Here is an 18,930-nt window from a genome sequence, read left to right as displayed (position 1 = left end):
CACATTAATTTCCTCCCCCCATTTCCTTCCAGCATTTTCACTCAAATTACTTCTTTTCTACAGGTTATTGCTTCTGTCCCCCTCCCTTCTTTAGGCTGCGGAATAGACAGATTCTTGACTGAGTTTTGTCTGTTTCAGAAAGACAGTCTTTCCCGCTCTCTGGACTGAGGACCCTGTGGATAGTAGCAGCTGTCTGTTAGCTATGGCAAAGATGATACAAAAAAAATCACTGCACACTGAAGGGAGTCTTATTTGCACACAGGCAGCTAGAAAGCCCAACAGACTATCCAGCAGAGGGATTAAATTAATGGGTAAATACATCCAATCCATATTTATTAAGGTACTTCCACATCTCAACTGACTAAGAAAGCACTAGATTATGCATCTCTCCTCATGAAATGACATGTCCCTTAGTATTTTCAAGGTGTCATAGTATCTAGGCATCAAGTGTTTTGGGATACACCTAAAGAATGGATGGCACTGTCAAAAACACTGCATTGTAGATCCATCTTTTCCACACAGACAGGTATTTACCCTACAGTGATCCATGCCTTTGTCACCTCTAGAATTAACTGCGGTACACTGTACATGGGGCAACACCTTAAAATATATTCCAAAGCTGACGCCGGTGCTGATTTCAACTTCTGGCTTGTTAAACTGAGAATCTTGTTGGTAGAATATGAGAGCAGTACTCAGTGAACTGCATGTTGACTGTCTAATGGCTTCCAAAGTGGAATTTAAGGTGTTGGGTCTCACATACAGAACTTGCAACAGCCTGAGACCTTCCTACCTGTAAAAGCCTGCACCTCTTTCTGTGTCATTCTGAGATCAGCACTGGCACTTGTGCTGGAGCCACCTTGCTATACAAGAGAGGGAGCTGCTAGCAGGGTGTTTTCTCTGTCAAAGCCTCATATCTCTGGAATTCACTCTCCTCTGTCTGAAATAGCCTAAATTTACTGACCTTCCAGATGCACCACAGAGCTCATCTGTTTGAGCCAGGCATCATGGGAGAGAAGAGAGGAGGAACATGAAGGGTAGGAGATGCTTTAGGATATGTGCTGACTAGTGGTGGGTTTTTGTTTTTCTGGAGTGGTGTGGAGTAGAGTGACCGAAATGTTCCTGGGGCCTCAGGTTCAGTGATGTGATTTTGGCACTATAATTTTTAGTTAGTTGATAGGATGCACCTGGAGTCCACATCCAAATAAATAACCGTATTCCATAATTCAAATGGAACTTTTTGGTTCTTGTCAGATTTCAATATCAAGATTGTTCAGACCTGTGGAGGACTCCATTGTTTGCTTGGCAGCATTAGGCTGCCCAGGTTCAGGTTCTGTTCCCAGGGCAAAGGAGTTTTTAGCTGCCCCAGGTTCACAGAGCTCAGGGTTAAAAACTGTAGTGTAGATAGGGTCTCAGAGCCCAGGTTGCAGCCCAAGCTTGAACATCTACAATTGCAATTTTTAGCCCCATTGCCTGAGTCAGCTGACCGGGCTGAGACTCTGTGCCATGGGTTTTATATGCCAGTGCAGACATACCCTTAGACTGCTTGGTTAGGATTGAAGTGAGCAGGAATTAATTATACAATTAGCAGACTGATGGATATCTCCAGCACTCAGTTTATTCCCAAGGGAACTTGAATTACCCTCTACAACCCTGTCCAGCCCTAGAAATAGTTCAAGGAAATTTTATTTTGCTGTAGGAAGTTAAAAGCAGCCTGGCATTGAGCTAGGTAAACAACTAACTTATTATCCGTGACTGTGATAGCAAGAGAGCTCACTTCCTCCTGCCTGCCACAAACTGTTCCATGCAGTGGGATCAGTAGGATTGTGTGTGAAAAGCCAGAAGACACACCTCAGGACCAGAAAGGGCAACAGCAAATGGAAGCAGGTGGGTAGGGGGTCTTTCAACAGCTGGCCACATATGCCGACAATGAAATCTCACAACCAGGATATTTACAACATGTTAACAAGTTTACAAGTCTCAAGCAGCTTAGTTGGATGCCAACACAAAGGTGAGCTTTGCTCTGTTAAAAATAAATTCCAAGGTATATTAGGCAAGGGATGAGAGCTTTCATAGAAAGGTGATGAATATAAAGAAAGGTAGAAAAATAATGTATACAGGAGATATGTGGAGGTGAAGTTACTTGTGGAGGATAGAGAAGCTGCTTAAAATCAAATGGTTTATGTTACAAGGTTTTCTATTAGTTATTATAAAAGCAGTCTGCCAGCATGACTGATTTAGTTTAGCAATACTAATCTTATTCAAAAGAGAAGGCTGGCCTTTCCATTGGCAGTTTCCCTAACAAACTGTTCCATTCGCTATACTACAGAGATCACTCAAGACAATAGGCTGCAGGGTGTCAGTGAAGTGATGAGAACAAGAGAGCACTAAAAAAGCGCATACAGTATAATAACTGCATTGGAGCTGGAGCAAAAATTCTTGACTGCTTTTTACAATCAACTTACGCAAGTGGATTTTACTTTTGTATTTTATTTATTTAGAAAAACTTTAGAGTTGATTTCATTCCAAGGCATCACATTCCCATACTGGAATAGTATTATCCAGTTTCATGGTTCTCTAAGGCCAGCATCTGAACTGCTCTCAGATATCCACTGGCATCCACTGAGCCCAGCAGAGGGAATTTGTGCAACTTCTAAACTCGCAATATAAATGCATGAGACCATTCAGCCCTCTGGGCCAGGCAATCTCAGCAACTTAATCTAAAAAGCAATGCAAATGTTGTACTATCAGTGAACGGAAATTACCGTGGATGAGGGAATATCCTGTTCAAAGACCCACACTGCTTCAGAAAGCAGAGCTGGGCTTTGGATTGTATTCCCTGCAATTTTATGTTTAATATCATACTGCATGACAGTGTCACTGTTCCAACATGCATATGAACTGGCAATACCGGATGCACAGGTTTTCCCATGTATAGCATAAGGGATCTTTCCAAATCTATGCCAATGGAAGCTTCTATTGGAATTGCTAGGGTGGAATGGGAGTGAAGTCAAATATTCTTTATGTTTCTGTATGTCATCTGGCTTATCCTTTCCCCATCCCCTCACTGTTTAGCACTAATGCTGCTCCTTCTCAAGTCACCGGGAGCAAAACGTCAGCTCTTTGGCACTGGGATTATGTCTTATCTGTCTGGAAGAATAATGAACCTTTGTGGTTCACTATAAATAATAATCCCATTCATTCTATTTCCAGAGCTCTATGCTTTTCAGCCACTGAAATAAAGGAATGAGAGCTCAATCTCTTATTAGGAGAGGGCCAGTTTGGACCCAAATTTACTCTAATCATACAGACCTGCTGTTAACCCAAGAAATTATTGTAAATTGTTGACATCAGGAGTCATTAAACTGAGGTCACAGAAACATCTGCATTAAGAAACTAATCAGGAACCCTGTTAAGTTTCCTGCTCTATTATCATTTTGCCCTGTTGAAACATTTGGGCCCCATCCAGTTGTGAGGTACAAAAAGATACAACACCATCTTTGCTTATGATAGAGATGCAGTAATAATTACTCAGGACAAAATATAGCATAAGCTAATGGTACAGTGGAGCAGCTGGCTACTGCATCTCCATGAAGAACAGTCATTCAAGTCAGATTCAGACTTTCTGGCACAGATGTGAAGGGTCTACCCACACAATCCAGTGTGACCGACAGATTGAAGCTGGATCCTATTTAGGTTTTTATGCGGCCTCGTTACTGTTGTTTAATTTAATGTAACCAAGTGACCCCCTTGTATTATGCCCCACGTTTCCTTTAACTTGACCACTTAAGTTGCTAACCTTTTTCTAAACAGATTGTTATTTTAAAATATAGCATTTTTTCTCATTTGGATTTTTATTTACATGTAAAGACCTATATTATCATACTTATAATTGTGGGTGTCCACCTTTAACTGCAGAAAGAGCCCAGATTATCCAAAGGTGCTCAGTATTTGAAAATCAGGCCCCATTAAGGTGTCTCAAATTGGGCATCAAAAATCACTAGTCACTGTTGTAAACGTAGGCAGAAGTATATTGCATCAGCTCTTTCCCCCTTCAACTTTAGATGCATGATCAGAGTTCATTTAAAAAATTGTACTGATGGGTTAATGAATTGATGGATTAATTAATTTCAATTTACAAGTACAGAGGTGAACTCTTATCCAGGGTTACTCAACCTTTCCTTTCTGAGGCCCCATTAACAGGCTATAAAACCTCCAGGGTCCCACAGGGTGCCAGGGCTGGGGGCTTCGGGTTTCTGCTCCAGGCCCCAGTCAATCTAATGCTGGATCCCCTGCAATAAGCTCATGGACACCTGGTTGAAAACCGCTGCTCTAAACCAAACACTGCAGTCTTTACACAGGCAACACTTCCATTGAGATCAGTACGGTTTGCATTAAGAAGAACTAAGTTCTGAAGGACCTGGTTCAATCTGTCTAGAATAGAGGACACTTTATCCAATAAGATACCAACCACTTAGGACTGATTTTTTAAATGAGAGGGATTATTATGGCCACTGGAGGGCTCCCATATTTTTCCCTACTGAGGTTACCAAGTGATAGAGAATGACTAAAAGAACATTGAAATGAATACAGAAGGGCTATAAAACTCAAAGTATGTCCTTGCCCCTTTCATACTCAGATTGGTAATGTAAAGTTTGAAAAAATCTGTTTTGTTTCCTCAATAAAATTGAGAATTTTTATGCATCTTCACTACTGATTGCTCTAGAACTACAGCTCCTCTTAAAATCATGTTGAATGTGGGATCACATGACTCTGTTCTGATCCTTGGTAATGTCAAGGTCATCATTGTCCCACAGTCGCCCATCTATTTAGATCCTGCACAGATGGTCACAATAATGTTTGTTGTTTAACTGGATTCAAGTCCCTACTAGGAGTCTCTACGAAGACTATAAAAATATACATTCTGCACGTTTCTATTGAATGAGGTCACTCAAGAGTGAATAGTTTTGTAATTTTTTGTATCTTCCCTGCAAAAGTAGAAAAATATATCATTTTTATACTACCAAGTCTAGACAAGTAAGAAATGAGACTGGTGCTGAGAATCAACTATGTTCACGAAGTAATTATAAAAATACTTTATCTTGGCATTCCCTGTTAGGTCATAAGCAAGGGTGTTGCCTGACCTCTGCTAATTAAAGTTGAGATCTGTGGTCTACATGCCTGCCCACCTCTTCACTGGCATTGTGCCATCTCATTCTACTAGTGCCTGGGAAATGCTGGAGAATTAAAATGTAAATGCTGTTATATTTTACATTTTTTAAAAAAAATAGACAAAGCTATTGCTTTGTATATTTCTAAACATTTTTCATCTGAAGATCTCAAAGCACTTCAGAAACATTAATGAAGCTTTCCAGGCGATCACAGAATTATAGAAATGTAGGGCGGGAAGGGACCTCAAGAGGTCATCTAGTCCAGCCTTCTGTGCTGAGGCAGGACCAAGTCTACAGGTGTACAAATACTGACATATTGGGAAACTGAAGCACAAAGGGGTTAAATGACTCATCCAAATTCTCAATAATTCAGAAGCATAGCTAAACTATAGAACCCAGGAGTCCTGGTTCCCATCTTGTCCCCAAACTATCAGAGACTCTGCCCTGAGTTAAGTAATGTTATGTTGATAACAACTAGAATTACACACAAGCAGGAAGAATAGAACAGACATGTCAACAGTCTGGACTTCCTGCTAGGAAACAGCTGCAAAATGACAGCTGCTAGTGAGAACACCCACCACCATTCACACAGACGGAGACAGTGATGTGGTGACAGGTTTTTCCTTTTTTCATCTGAAAATTCAGTTAGAATACATACATTTATTTTAGTAAATATTTGTGTGAGGTATAATAGTAATGACAGAAAGAATCCAGAAGTGCTTTACACACCACATACACACATCACCAGTGAAATGCAACCATTTTTGAGTTAGCTCATGGCTACACTTACAGTTGTACAGCGCTGGGAATTATAGCTGTCTTCGTACAGCTGTGTAGGGAAAGCGCTGCAGTGTGGCCACACTGACAGCTACCAGTGCTGCAGTGTGGCCACATTTGCAGCACTTGCAGCGCTGTTGGGAGTGGTGCATTGTGTGCAGCTATCCCAGCGTTCAAGTGGCTGCAACGTGCTTTTCAAAAGAGGGAGGTGAGGGGGAACGTGGGGGGGAGAGAGAGAGTGGATTTTTGGATCTTTCAGCTCCCTGCTGCAAGTTCTAAGGACTGGAACATACACATCACCAACCTGCAATCAATTTAAAAGTTTCAAGCCCTTCCCCCACCCCTCTCTTATTCACTAAATGCAAATTATGCACTCCTAAATAGCCTTCAGACCATATAAGCAGCTGCTCAACACGGACTCCCCCCTCCCTCCTGCCGTGTGACTTCTCTCTTCAAGCAAACGGCTGTGAACCTTCCAAAGCAATTCCCCTGCCTGCCTCCACTCGCTTGCTGGAGCAAACAGCAGCTGTGTTTGTTTTTTAGATAAGCAGCTCAGGGAAGCTCAGAGTTCAGCCATTCTTCTGGTTTGTTGTGAGCAGGCATTCTGGGATACCTCCTAATACCCTGGAGGCCAATAACAGCGCTTTTGGTGGCCACACTTGATGAGCAGCGCTGCATCACCAGCGCTGCAATCATTACACTCCAAGCAGACCAGGTGTACAGCCAGCGCTGCAGCCAGGGAGTTGCAGTGCTGGATGTGCCTTGCAGGTGTGGACAGTTACTAAGTTGCAGCGCTGTAAACCCACCACCAGCGCTGCAACTCTCTAGTGTAGCCAAGCCCTTAGAGAGCAGTACAACAGTAGGGGGAGCAAAAAGGAGCAACACAGGGTATTTTTGCAAAGACATCTAGGAAAATTATTACTTGTATGAGAAAAGTTATGGAATATTTAAGGTCCCCACAGAGCACAAAGGACCTTGAGTTTTTGAATTTTTACCCAAGGTATGCCCACATCCTCCCAGCATACTCTCACCAGTGCAATTTTGGTTTCATGCTTCCCTCCTATTTCATCTACAGCCTAGAAGCTAAGTACATGTGTTTGGATTTGCGCTGTGACTTTTAGACGACCTCTTACAATAACTAAGTTTTTCATTGCTGTTCAGCATAGAGTTTATTTTAAGTCCTGTATTTTGGCTTATTGGTGATGTTCACACAATAGCCTCAGTTAGCAGCCAAATGGGTTCAGGCAATCAAATCAGTATCAGGATACATAGTAAACAGGTAAATCCTAGGCAAATAAAAATATCCCCTCTATTTATCTGTCAAGGAAACTGGCCTAGAAATCTAGGCTCTTACCCACATTTTCTAGGGGCCTCCTAAGTTGTGCATGGACAGGAAGCTGCGCGTGTGCATGCAGTGCCCAGTCAGGCTCACAAGCGTGGCTTTTTTTTTTTTTTGGCTTGGACAAATGAGCACAAGTGCCAAATTTGCAGGAAGCGTTTAGGAGGCCCTCTTAAAGTTTGGCCCTGTATGTCACAACAGTAAGCACTTCTATTGAGCCAACATAATATTAAACTTAAAAAGGAAGAATAAATAAGGCATTTTTCAAGGGTTTCCAGTTTCTTTATAAACCTTTGGGAAAAAAGGGAACAATATCACCATCTCTCCCCCTATAGTACTGCAAGTGTCTGTTTTTTTATCCCCTCACCTTGTCACTATTTCTGTATTTGCCCCATTTCTTCAGCATCTTTAGCCATTTGTCCACTCGTTCAATCTCCTGCAGCTTTTGCTAAAAGAATCAGTTCAAAACAAATATTACAGAAATGTTCCCTGTGAAAGCATAAAACTCATAAGGTTAAACTGAATGAGGATGATAATGACATTTCACATTCACCCCCACCCTACCCTTTTGTATCTGTGACTGAGGGGAAAGTACTTACAGAGATAGACAATTTCTACACACAGTAATGATAAAAAATCAGCATGATACATAGACAATTTTTTCACAGGAGAACTTCCTTGTTAGGTAACAGATACTTAGGAGTTCATCCAGTCACAAATTACCCTGTGTTGTGTCTATCTGATAGTAACGTTTTCACCTCTCTTAGCCAGAAGGACGAGAAGGGAATTAAGCCCAGTCAGAGCCCTGATCTCAAAACTAGACATTCATGTTACCACAATCCAGAGTCAAATCAGCTCCCTTGAGGTCAAACAGCTGCAACTTTACCAGCTGAGCTCAGTCACCCTGCCCTCTCCTTTTTTTTTTTTTTAATCATTCGCAATCCAAGCATGTTATAGGGATTTTTGTTTTGAGGTGAACTTTAGTTTATTTCCAGTGGCAGTATAGTTGATAAGAGGACGCTACTTAGAACCTTTAAGCTTTGTGATCTCAAAATAAAAAGTGTATTAATCTATTTTCTTTTATTTGGGGCTTTTGAACTTGTAGAGAAATATCCTCCAACTGCATAGATCTCCTGCAGTGAGCTGAAGCAATCTAGCCCCTCCTAAAGTGACAGAATGGGATCCAACATCTAGTCTCAGCTGAATCAGATGTTTAATAATACTGCATCTCAGTCAAGCCCTCCTAAGCTTCATTAATGTTTCTAAATGTGAGTTCCCAACACTTCCTTGTGGAAGCTGATCCTGACCTCCCCCAGTGCAGCACTCATTGATTGCCTCTACACAGAGTAGCCAGCCATGCCTGCAGATATGCAACTAACAATTAGATAAGGTGGTTTAGCACTCCTAGGAGCAACAGAAACACTTTAAAGAGACATGAATGGGGAGCAGGATACCCAAAGATTTTTCCATTTTTCATCCAGTGAGGATCAAGCATTTAAGCTGAGATTTTCAGAGTCACTAACACATCTGGATGCCCATCTGAGTTTAAGCTGCAGCCTGTTGATCTCTGCCACCATGCTTACAGAGAGCAAGAGGCACAAGAGATGAGATCACTCTCCCAGCAGGGGCTGATTATCAACTTCTTTCCTGGCTATAAGTCTTAAATAAAGTTTTATGATTTCACTACAACAAGACAAAAACTATCCAAAGTCTGGAACAATGAAATAAGAAGCTCTAATAATAATGAAACTGAAAGGGAAAGGAAACAAGATTTGAAAGAAAAAAAAGTAGAACCATTAACTGGAAGGTCTGATCAGGCTTGTTGTGAATGGATCACTTCTGTTTTATGCTCTCACACACTGCTTCTCGTGAGGATCTATCCTGTAACTTCATGGCATTGTCCTACCTTCCACTCCTCTTCATGTCAGAACTGCTGCACAAGACTAAAGTAATTCCGCAGCTTCCCCTCTCCCTACTCCAAGCTCAGCTGCAGTATTGAGAGTTCCACTGCCTTCCCAGGTGTGGTCTAGGCTCTCCTACCGAGCTCACACCTGTACCACACACCATTATGAAACTACTCCTCACTGAGCACTGACTTCCTGTAACTTTGAGCAAAGGTGTCACTCCATTAACTTCAGAGCATCAGCTTAGGAGATGCTGGTTTTTATATTTTTTGGAGAAAATCTGATTAGTGGGCCATGCTGCAAAGTCTGTATTTGCTGTTTAAAAAAGCAGGCCTAAGCACCTTCCCATTTAGCAGCATGTTTTGCAAGGTGTGATCCACATAGGTAGTAAAGCTGACAGCTCTTACCTTCTCTTCCACTGCATTGCGGGTTGGCAGTTCATGCTCACTGAAAGATTAAGGATTGGATTGAATAACAAGCAACAGGGGCATGGATCACAATATACCATACAATGCAAACAAGCAGTCTTAAATTGACCACATCTGAGGGACCAAGGAAAAATTAGTTGTCTTATAGAGATGGTCTATCAGAGGACAATCAATCACACAAACCTTAGAGCTGTTTCAAAGAGACTGGTTAATAGAGCTGACCAGCAATTTTCAGTCAATGGTTTTTCAACAGAAAAATACAGTTTTCCCAAGGAACATTTGATTTTGTAAAAATTTTGATTTTCTGTTGGGAAAATAGAAACAAAGTATTTAATTTCAGGTCAGGTCGACAAGTCAAAGCTTTTGGTTGTTAAACCAAATTGAAACTTTTCATTTCAAGTCAGTTTGACATTGCACTACATCTGCCTAAGCTGTCATGGTACCTCATGGAAGCTGTAGTTCAGGTGTCTCATGCTCCAATTCTCTTCTATGAGGGGGCTCCCTAGTTGGATTATGTCTCTCATGACCCACTGCTTTCTCCTCTGGTGGAGCTACTGCAGTGCCTCATGGGCGTCCCATGACCACATCCTGGGAGATTCAGTGCAACTGGGGATCCCAGCCCACAGAGAACAGGGACATGAGGCTCCTGAGCTACAGCTCCCATGATGCACTGCACTACCTTAGACAGATGCAGTACTACGTTGAAATAACCTGAATGTTTCAACTTGGTTCAGTAAGCCAAAATGTTTGAAGCGGGGAATGTTGAAAAGTTTACTATTGATCAAAAATATCTAAATAAGACATTTTAACATCAGAAAGTTTCCACAGGCTTGGATGCAGAAGAAGATACACTGCCATTCTTTTCTAGACATTTGGGTTTGACCAAATAAATTCATACAGCAGCCTGCACTGAGGTTGCTGGAGCTGTTACAAGACATCCTCCTGCACAGAGTGTATGACTGCACCATGCCTATTTCATTGAAGGGTGTCTGGGAGGAGAAACGAGTAACTTACTGCAGAAATCCAAATCTGTCTGTGACTTTATACAGGGTGAAGTCAGCATCTTCCCATGGGTCAATATGAGCTCCTTCCTGCCTTCCCTGCAAAGCAAAAGGAGACACAAGAGTCACTTTCTTGGTCACAGGATTTGTGGTGTGCGCCAAATGAAAAGATCTGAAGGAGAAAAAAAACTGGGAGCCCAGAGTGAAAGGAAAAATGGGCTGGTGATGAAAGTTCTCCACTTTGGTTCCATAGCCTGAGTAATTGTCATAGGCCAACTCTTTTGAACTTGTTGAGGTAGAATAGGCAGAACCTGTATTTGTATACCTGACGTAGGCCCCTTCCTGCCTGAGCCTATCTGCCGAAAACCCATCACAGACGACTAAATACACACTGTCACGTCACCTATATTCTTAAAAAGTTCTGCAGGCAGAAAAAAAAGATTGTGTTTGTGTAGTTTGTTACTGGCATGAGGTCTGAATGAAGATCTCATGCCCTGTATGATGCGTTCCTGCTTTCCCTAGACAGCTTAGCTACCAGGAGTCCCATGCCTGGTGAGCAGATTAATGGAGGAAAAATGAGGTCGGTACCTTTTCATATTTGGCGATGATCTCTGCTCTCTCTTCTGCTATTAAGGTCTCTATATCTTTCTTCATGTCAGAAGCTGTAAGGCAAAAAGAGAAAAGAGAAAAAGGAGATAATAAGCAAACGTATGCAGCCAAGGGAATATTTTTGGAAAGTGCTAATAGAAAAAGCTGCGCTGACAACTTCAACTTCCAGCTTTATCCAAGGGCTAAAATTAGACTGAGAATGAAAAGCTGAAAGTACAAAGTGTGTGTGGGGTACTCACACACACAAAGCATATCTGCCAATTCTAAGTAAGTGAAAGTTTTGTCTACATGAAGGACTGCAAGAGCAGATACTGTATATTTGTTCAGCATGTGCACATGCCTCTACTAAAATCAAGTTTTTAATGTGAATACTTTAAAGTTATTAAGCCGTCCTGCTACAGCACAGCTCTTACATTATACCAAACTGCATGCCAGCTAGATTGCTAAATGGCTGAGCATTTATTCTGATAAAAATGAAATGCCAAATTCTTCCCTCAGATACGTACACAGAAGTCATGGAGAGCTCCACATGTATATCTGAAGGCAGACTGTAGGTCAAAGAAAAATCAGAAAAAAGCTTTAATAAGTAAAGTACATATATGTAATAAAAACAGATAAATGGGTGTCTAGTTGGTCAACATATGCAACAGATCTGTAAACAAATCAGGATGCAGCAAGTCAGTAACTGAACAGTGAACTACTGTATTGGACTCCCTTCTTCCATATAAAATGATTAAAATAGTTCAGCCGGAGTAACAGAACATGGTCATGCCACACATGTATGTACATACTAGCAAGACTACTTCCAGTTTCACACACATATCTTTTCAATTTTTAACCCTCTCCCCCATATAAACCCTCGCTGATGCAAATGCCCTTCCAATCAAAGCACAGCATATTTCCAAACTAGCACTGGCAGACTCCTAGATACCCGTGCTCTACAGCCCATGCCGGATCAATGTCAACATTTGGTGCAGTCTGAAGAAACCTGAACGTCAAGGATAGGCATTGACAATATGATCTTCTGTGGAAAAGGCGGCTAGGGGAAGAAAATGGCAGAGAAAAATGATGGGTCTTTACGGTCTATTGCAGAGAACAGAATTGAGAGAGGACCCATTAAATCATCTTCCTCCCTCATCACACTAATACAAGGTTGCTCCCTTCAGTATACAGTAACTGCTCGCTGGGATGGGGCTGGGGACGAGAGGCTTAGCGTGTAGGAAGTTGCTCAAGGCTGGGACCAAGGGGTTTGGATGGCGGGAGGGGGATCAGGGCTGGAGCAGCGGATTGGAGCACGGGAGGGACTGTGGGGTGCAGGCTCCAGGCGGCGCTTACTTCAAGCAGCGGCATGTCCCCCCTGCGGCTCCTATGTGGAGGCAAGGCCAGGAGCTCTGCACACTGCCCCCTCCGCAGGCGCCACCCCTGCAGCTCCCATTGACCGCAGTTCCTGGCCAATGGGAGCTGTGGGGGCACCGCTTGGGGCAGGGGCAGCATGCAGAACCCCCTGGTTGTCCCTACACATAGGAGCCGGGGGGAGGACATGCTGATGCTTCCAGGAGCCATGCAGTGCTGCTGCATGCATGCATGGAGCATCTCCCAACCTCGCTCCCCAGTGAGAGCTCGAGGGCCAGATTAAAATCAGCTGGCGGGCCAGATGTGGCCCGCGGGCCGTAGTTTGCCCACCTCTGGTGTAGACACTGTGTTACTTGCATTGCCTATTGGCTGTCAACCCCACCTCGGGACTCACAGCTAGAACCCAGCCACCACAGGGCTTACAGCCCAAGCTGTCAGCCCCTAGCAGTGGCAAGGGGGCCTCTGGCTGTCAATGCCCTACACAGTTAAGTTGGTGGAAGTGCTCCTGGTGAGGACACGCATCATCGAGGTAATTGCTGCAGTAGCTGTATGTTGACTTAGATTGACTTAATTTTGTAGTGCAGACAAGGCCTTAGTATTAGGATCTATAACTGATACCAACTAGAGATAATGCAGTATGCTTTCCAGTTTGAGCAGTAACAGCTATGACTAGGTATTTCAGATTTAACCGGACAAGCAGATTTCTCCAGACCAATATATACAGCTAAAACTGGTGGCATTTCAAAAGCAGAAATGCACTGTGGTCTGAGTGTAATTATTTCACAGGTGGCTTAACGTGAGAAAATTAAAAACCCAAACTATCACCAAACCTTCCAATAGCTTGTTTAAAGGGGGAAAAAAAATCTGTTCTCTGTGCTCTAAATGGATTCAGCAGAGTCAGGAAATATATAAAAACTATGGAAGTCAAACAACAATTCTCTCCCCACTGCTACACATTGAATTGTGATCTATCACTTAAAGCTCTAACCAGTATATCCATAAACTAAACAACACTAATAGTCTCTATTAATGCAGAAGCCTTAAAAGCAAACTGCTCTCAGCTCTTTCTTGTAGGATTTTAAAAGGGATTCTCTGGAGCACGTGAAAAGTCCTAATGGAATTGACTTAGAAAAGCCTCTTGACAGAGGGTTCAAAAGTAACAACTTAGTAACAAACATCTGTTCCTACACCAGGAAAGCTAAAATGTGACCTCCTCCATTTAACAGACACACACACACACACACGCTATACCATTCTCCATCTGCATATGAAACTATTATTAAAGTTAATCGGAGCCACAGACACCAATTAAGGAGACTAGATCCTTAAGAGCAATTTCCCAAAGCGCGTATACTAACCTGAACAGGAATTAACAGACAATCACTGGCATTACTAACATGCTAAGGAATGGAGAGAGCTGCTAAAGAAAACTGGTACTTGCAAAAATGAGATGGAGCAGTGCAGTTTTATTCCTCTGTCCAGTAGCTGGGAAAGCTCCTTTCGGAACCCTCCTGTGCACGGCAGCCATAGGATTAAGATGGGATGTCCCCATTTTACATTCGAGCCCCTCCAAAGTGCAACACTGGACACCGTTGTATTCTTTCCTTAAAGTGGCTAAAGCAGAAGGTTCTATTCTCCCACTGAAAGAAGATACAATAGCAACCCAAAGAGCACCTTTCAATCCACATAGAAATTAGTCTCTCTTCATAGGTTTCCACTGGAAAGATTTTATTTCCCCCTCTCTTAGCCTCCCTGCAGGGAGTTTTTCCCTCCCCAATGCTGCAGGAAGTACTCTGTTATGGCCCCTGCTATGCAAACACCATAAGCAGCCTCAGCACAGCATGCTACTGAAGTTATCAGAACCCTGCGGTGCCTACTCAGCCCAGAGCTGTTACACTGGGATAATTTGAAGAACCTGACTTTCCTTACATAACCTCTCACAGAGGGAGGAGATGTGGTAAGCAGAGCCTTAACCACATTCTGATATTCAGCCTGTTTACTCTCCTTTGGGCCTTCAAGCATCATTAAGAGATAAAGTATCAAGTTATTGAACCATACTTAATTACAAACTGCTTATTGCCAATACATCCATCAGTTCCAGACCAAGGCCTTAAAAAGGTCCATCCTTCACATCAGACTCCGCATTCTGAAAACTGCTCACAAACACAAATGATTGCAAGTGATACTAAGTGCATGAACATTAACCATCCATTAGCCCCAGCATTCACATTTTAAAAGACATTACAAAGTTTATTCAGTAGTTCAGCTTAGTTTATGAGGAAAATAAAACCTTAAAATGTTTGAGGCAGCAACAAAAGATTGATTGTAAATGTCTGAATACTGAAGGGACTTAACTTTTGTATTACAGCTGCTTAGCAAAATTGCATCGTGTTCGTTTTTTTCCTTTTTTGTTTCGATGAGCTACAATTACAAAGTAAATACACAAACATACTAAACAATCCTCCTGGTGTGCATGTTTTTTTGCCAGCACAACATAGGGATTACACTGCTTAAAATTCACGTACGCAGACTCCTAAAAAGGTAAATATAAAGGCCAAAGGAAGAAGCTTGTTAATTCCCATTAATGATGGGGGGAGGTGCATTACTGAAGTGGTAAACAGACACAATAAAGCAAGAATTCTCCATTGGAAAATGTATTTTGTTCATTTAGTTTCCCAGTTACAGCAGATACTGTAGTAAAAGTAGCCTTGGAAGAATCAGCTTTTTATCTGTAAATGCTAACATCAATATCACTGTACACACACAAAGCAATGAAAAAGTATTTCCAGCAATAACAGAAATTTACAGATAGGTAAAGAAAAATGCTGCATGAGAAAACTAGAGTCAAAATCCAGGGATTTAGACCTCTAAATTAGATTTGTTACAAACAGACTGGCAAATGAGTAGTAAAAACATGTATGATTTGTGGATTTAAGGCTATTTATTTTGTATATTTTGATGTTATGCTGACAATGTGTTTTAACAATGTATAAAGCTTTTCTCAATGTCTGTCATTAAATAATTGTGCCTCCCCCATAATTTCCCATAGCTGTGAAAATTTAAAATCAATAAAAACTGAAAAAATGCTTAAAAATAAACTGATATTATCCATCAAAGTTACAAAAAACAAACTGAGTTCTGTCAAGCCCGAGTATAAAGCAAAATCTGAGCAGTAAACCTTACTACCTCACCTGCTATTAAATCTTTAGCAGAGGTGTTCGCTGTCATCTCCTCCCTACAGCCCCAGTTTTCTGCTCCAACTGTTCTATCTTCTCATAAGTTTAGCTCTTTGAGGCGGGGGCTATCTTTTTATTATATAGGTACACTGAACCACAATGGGATCCTGGTCCCAGACTTGGATCTCTGGTTGTCTACTGCAATAGAATTATATCTGCTAAGCTGATTTAAATGCACAGGTTAGCAACATGCATAAAAAGCAGAAACTGTTCTGAATGCCTCTGACTACACATTAACAGAGAGCAAGAAGAAGATCTACTGAGTAAATTGAAGTTATTTACCTGTAACTGGAGGATCTTCGAGATGTGAGGTCCTTGTGTATTCCACACATGCGTGCACCTGAGTCTGGAGATTTTTAGTAAACAGTGTGCATTGGTCTGCTCACACACAGTTCTCCTCGTGCTCTGATCTGAGGATGCAAAGGACAGTGCAGACCGATGCCACTCCAGTTCCTTTTCTTACTGCAAATCTAGTCATGATCTGTAACAGTGGGGACAGATGGTGGGTAGTGGAATACAGACAGGGACCACACATCTCTAAGCAACTCCAGTTGCAGGTAAGTAACCTCCATTTCTTATTAAAGTGATGGTCTCTATGTGCTTTGAACACATGGGTGATTTGTAAGTAGTAGTCGAACAGGATATGGGTGCAAACAAGGTGTAATTTTTTGTAAAGATATGTATGGAGCTCCAGGTAGCCACCCTACATCTATCTAGTAAAGGTACATCTCACAGAGATGCTGCAGGGGTTGCTTGCTCTCTGATGGAATGGGATCTCACCCCTTCTGGGATGGGGTGGGAATTTGAGCGAGTTGGTAACAAAAGGATGATACAACCCGAGATCCACTTAAAGTCTCTGTGCAGATAGAGCTTGACCTCTTCATCGCCCTGCTAGAGTGATAAAAAGTCTAAGTATTTTCCAAGATGCTTTTATACTCTGTAGGTAAAATGCCAGAGCCCATCAAACATCTAGAAGATGAACCCTTCTCTCCTGATCAAAGTCATGAGGTTTCAGAAAAAATACCGGTAAGTGGATGGTTTGATTCATGTGAAACTCTGAAATTACTAAGGGTTGAATTTTGAGTCGAGGCAAAGAGAAACCTTCTCTTTATGAGAAATGGTATGGGGCAGATCTGCCACAAGTGGCCCTGGCTGATGTGATGCTAATTAGGAAGGCGACTTCCATTGAGAAATGAGATATAGAATAGGTGACTAATGGTTAGAAGGGAGTTTTGGTGAGAAAATAAAGGATGAGACACCCTTTGCGGTGTGGATTTCACCACTGTTGGGAAAGTTCTAAGTAGTCCCTTCAGGAATCTAGTCGTCACAGGATGAGTAAAGATAGTCTGATCATCAACTGGAAGATGAAAGGCACTGATTGCTGCAAGATGGTCCCAGAGAAGCCTAATGTCTTAAGGGCTAGTATGTATTAATAACAGGATTCCCAGCGGATCCTGGGGATAACAGGCTTTGTCGTGACCAAGAGGAGAAATGCTTTCATTTGGCCACATAGCATTGCCTAGTAGACTCCTTCCTGCTTTGGTTGAGAACAGATTGAACTGCCGTTGAACATGTGCACTCTATGTTTGGGTAGCCATATCCCAAAGGAGCTGGATGGTTCCAATACTTTCCATGTGTTCTGTCTGGGTTTGTTTCCTTTAAGAAGGGGAAGAGGTATACACATCTGAAGCATCATATTCGCTTGATGAAATAGGCTCCCACTCTATTGGCGGTACAATCAATACCAGTGGGAGGATGCTCCAAGTTGTGGATGCAACAGGTGAGGATCTCCTTCTCCTCCAGGTGGTTTCTTCAGAAGTAGTAATGTCTCCAAGGAGGACCAGGCCCAAGAGGAGACTTTGGGTTGGAGAAAGCCAAAATATCCTCTGATGAGGTAAAAGTTTCCAGTCCTTCCTGATGATCCCCTTGAGGAGGGGACAGTAGATCTGGGCTGTCAAATGGTTTAGTATTTGGAGGATCGTATAAGGAGTGTGTCAGAACTGTCAAAGGGGGTCCAGTGTGGAACTCACAAATGGGACTGGTGAGTATCAATCTTCTGGTTTGTGGGATGGAGCTGATACCACTGGATCCTTCTTCCTTCATGCCTTACCCTCCTGAAAAGGAAGTTTATGCAAACCTAACTCCTTAGGACCCTTGTGCAAGAACTTATCCAACTTGGACTGAGATGGGGAGGGAGCCTTTGTCTTAGAGGCAGTTCTGGATGGGGATCTCTACTTATGCCTACGGTCATATCCTCTATTCTGATGAAAAGGTTTCTTAGGATTAAGTGTTTTGGCCTTTACTCCAGAGGGGTGCTCAGAGGGGTGCTGATTACGGCCTGAAGACACTGTACAGGGGTGCTGCCCCAGACTGGATCCAAACGGGGCCTCATAGCCTGCTCTGTGAGGTGCTTCTGCAAGTGGAGTTCTCGTCCTTCACGAGTTCAGGGAGAGAGACAGGCAGACACTGCAATTGGTGACAATAAAGACAGAACTGGTGTTTGTCACTGACAGAGAAGGAACAGGGCAGAACACAGCTCCTAGCATAGTCCCTCTTGCAATAGTCTCTATCTGCAGGGAGAAACTCCCTGAGGTAGAGAAAACTAAGTGGTTTTAGTGGTTTTATCGTTAGCTAAGTCTAAACTACTAAAAACTACTTACAGTTGATGGTTTATAGGTATTAACAGAGCAGGGGTCGGCAACCTTTCAGAAGTAGTGTGCTGAGTCTTCATTTATTCACTTTAATTTAAGGTGTCGTGTGCCAGTAATACATTTTAATCTTTCTAGAAGGTCTCTTTCTGTAAGTCTATAATATATAACTAAACTATTGTTGTATGTAAAATAAGTAAGGTTTCAAAATGTTTAAGAGGTTTAATTTAAAATTAAATTAAAATGCAGAACCCCCCAGACCGGTGAGCAGGATCTGGGCAGTGTGAGTGCCACTGAAAATCAGCTTATGTGCCGCCTTCGGCACGCGTGCCATAAGTTGCCTACCCCTGATGTAGAGGAAGATCAAAGTGGGCACAGACAATTCTGGCTCAGGCCATGCAGCAGCAAAAAAAGAACTGGAGAGGCATTGGTCCGCACTGCCCTTTATGCCCTCAGGGTAGAGCACA

General features: G+C 42.3%; 1 protein-coding gene across 5 annotated transcripts in view; it reads right to left on the bottom strand.

Moving 5' to 3' along the window:
• Nucleotides 1–18,930, bottom strand: part of LOC127051024 (USP6 N-terminal-like protein) — a 208,759-nt gene that overhangs the window by 60,487 nt on the left and 129,342 nt on the right. For 3 of the 5 annotated variants that reach the window (XM_050952814.1, XM_050952815.1, XM_050952813.1), the window contains exons 3-6: nt 11,206–11,279; nt 10,631–10,716; nt 9,596–9,635; nt 7,652–7,732 (exon numbers count right to left, since the gene is read on the bottom strand). In XM_050952814.1, coding sequence (XP_050808771.1) covers nt 7,652–7,732; nt 9,596–9,635; nt 10,631–10,716; nt 11,206–11,271 — 273 coding nt within the window. In that variant the 5' untranslated portion in view covers nt 11,272–11,279. The other 2 variants (XM_050952816.1, XM_050952817.1) reach the window with 2 other exon arrangements.

The sequence above is a fragment of the Gopherus flavomarginatus genome, chromosome 5, assembly GCF_025201925.1.
Source record: "Gopherus flavomarginatus isolate rGopFla2 chromosome 5, rGopFla2.mat.asm, whole genome shotgun sequence".
NCBI classification, from domain to species: domain Eukaryota; kingdom Metazoa; phylum Chordata; order Testudines; family Testudinidae; genus Gopherus; species Gopherus flavomarginatus.
This window is presented reverse-complemented; position numbering and strand designations above follow the sequence as displayed.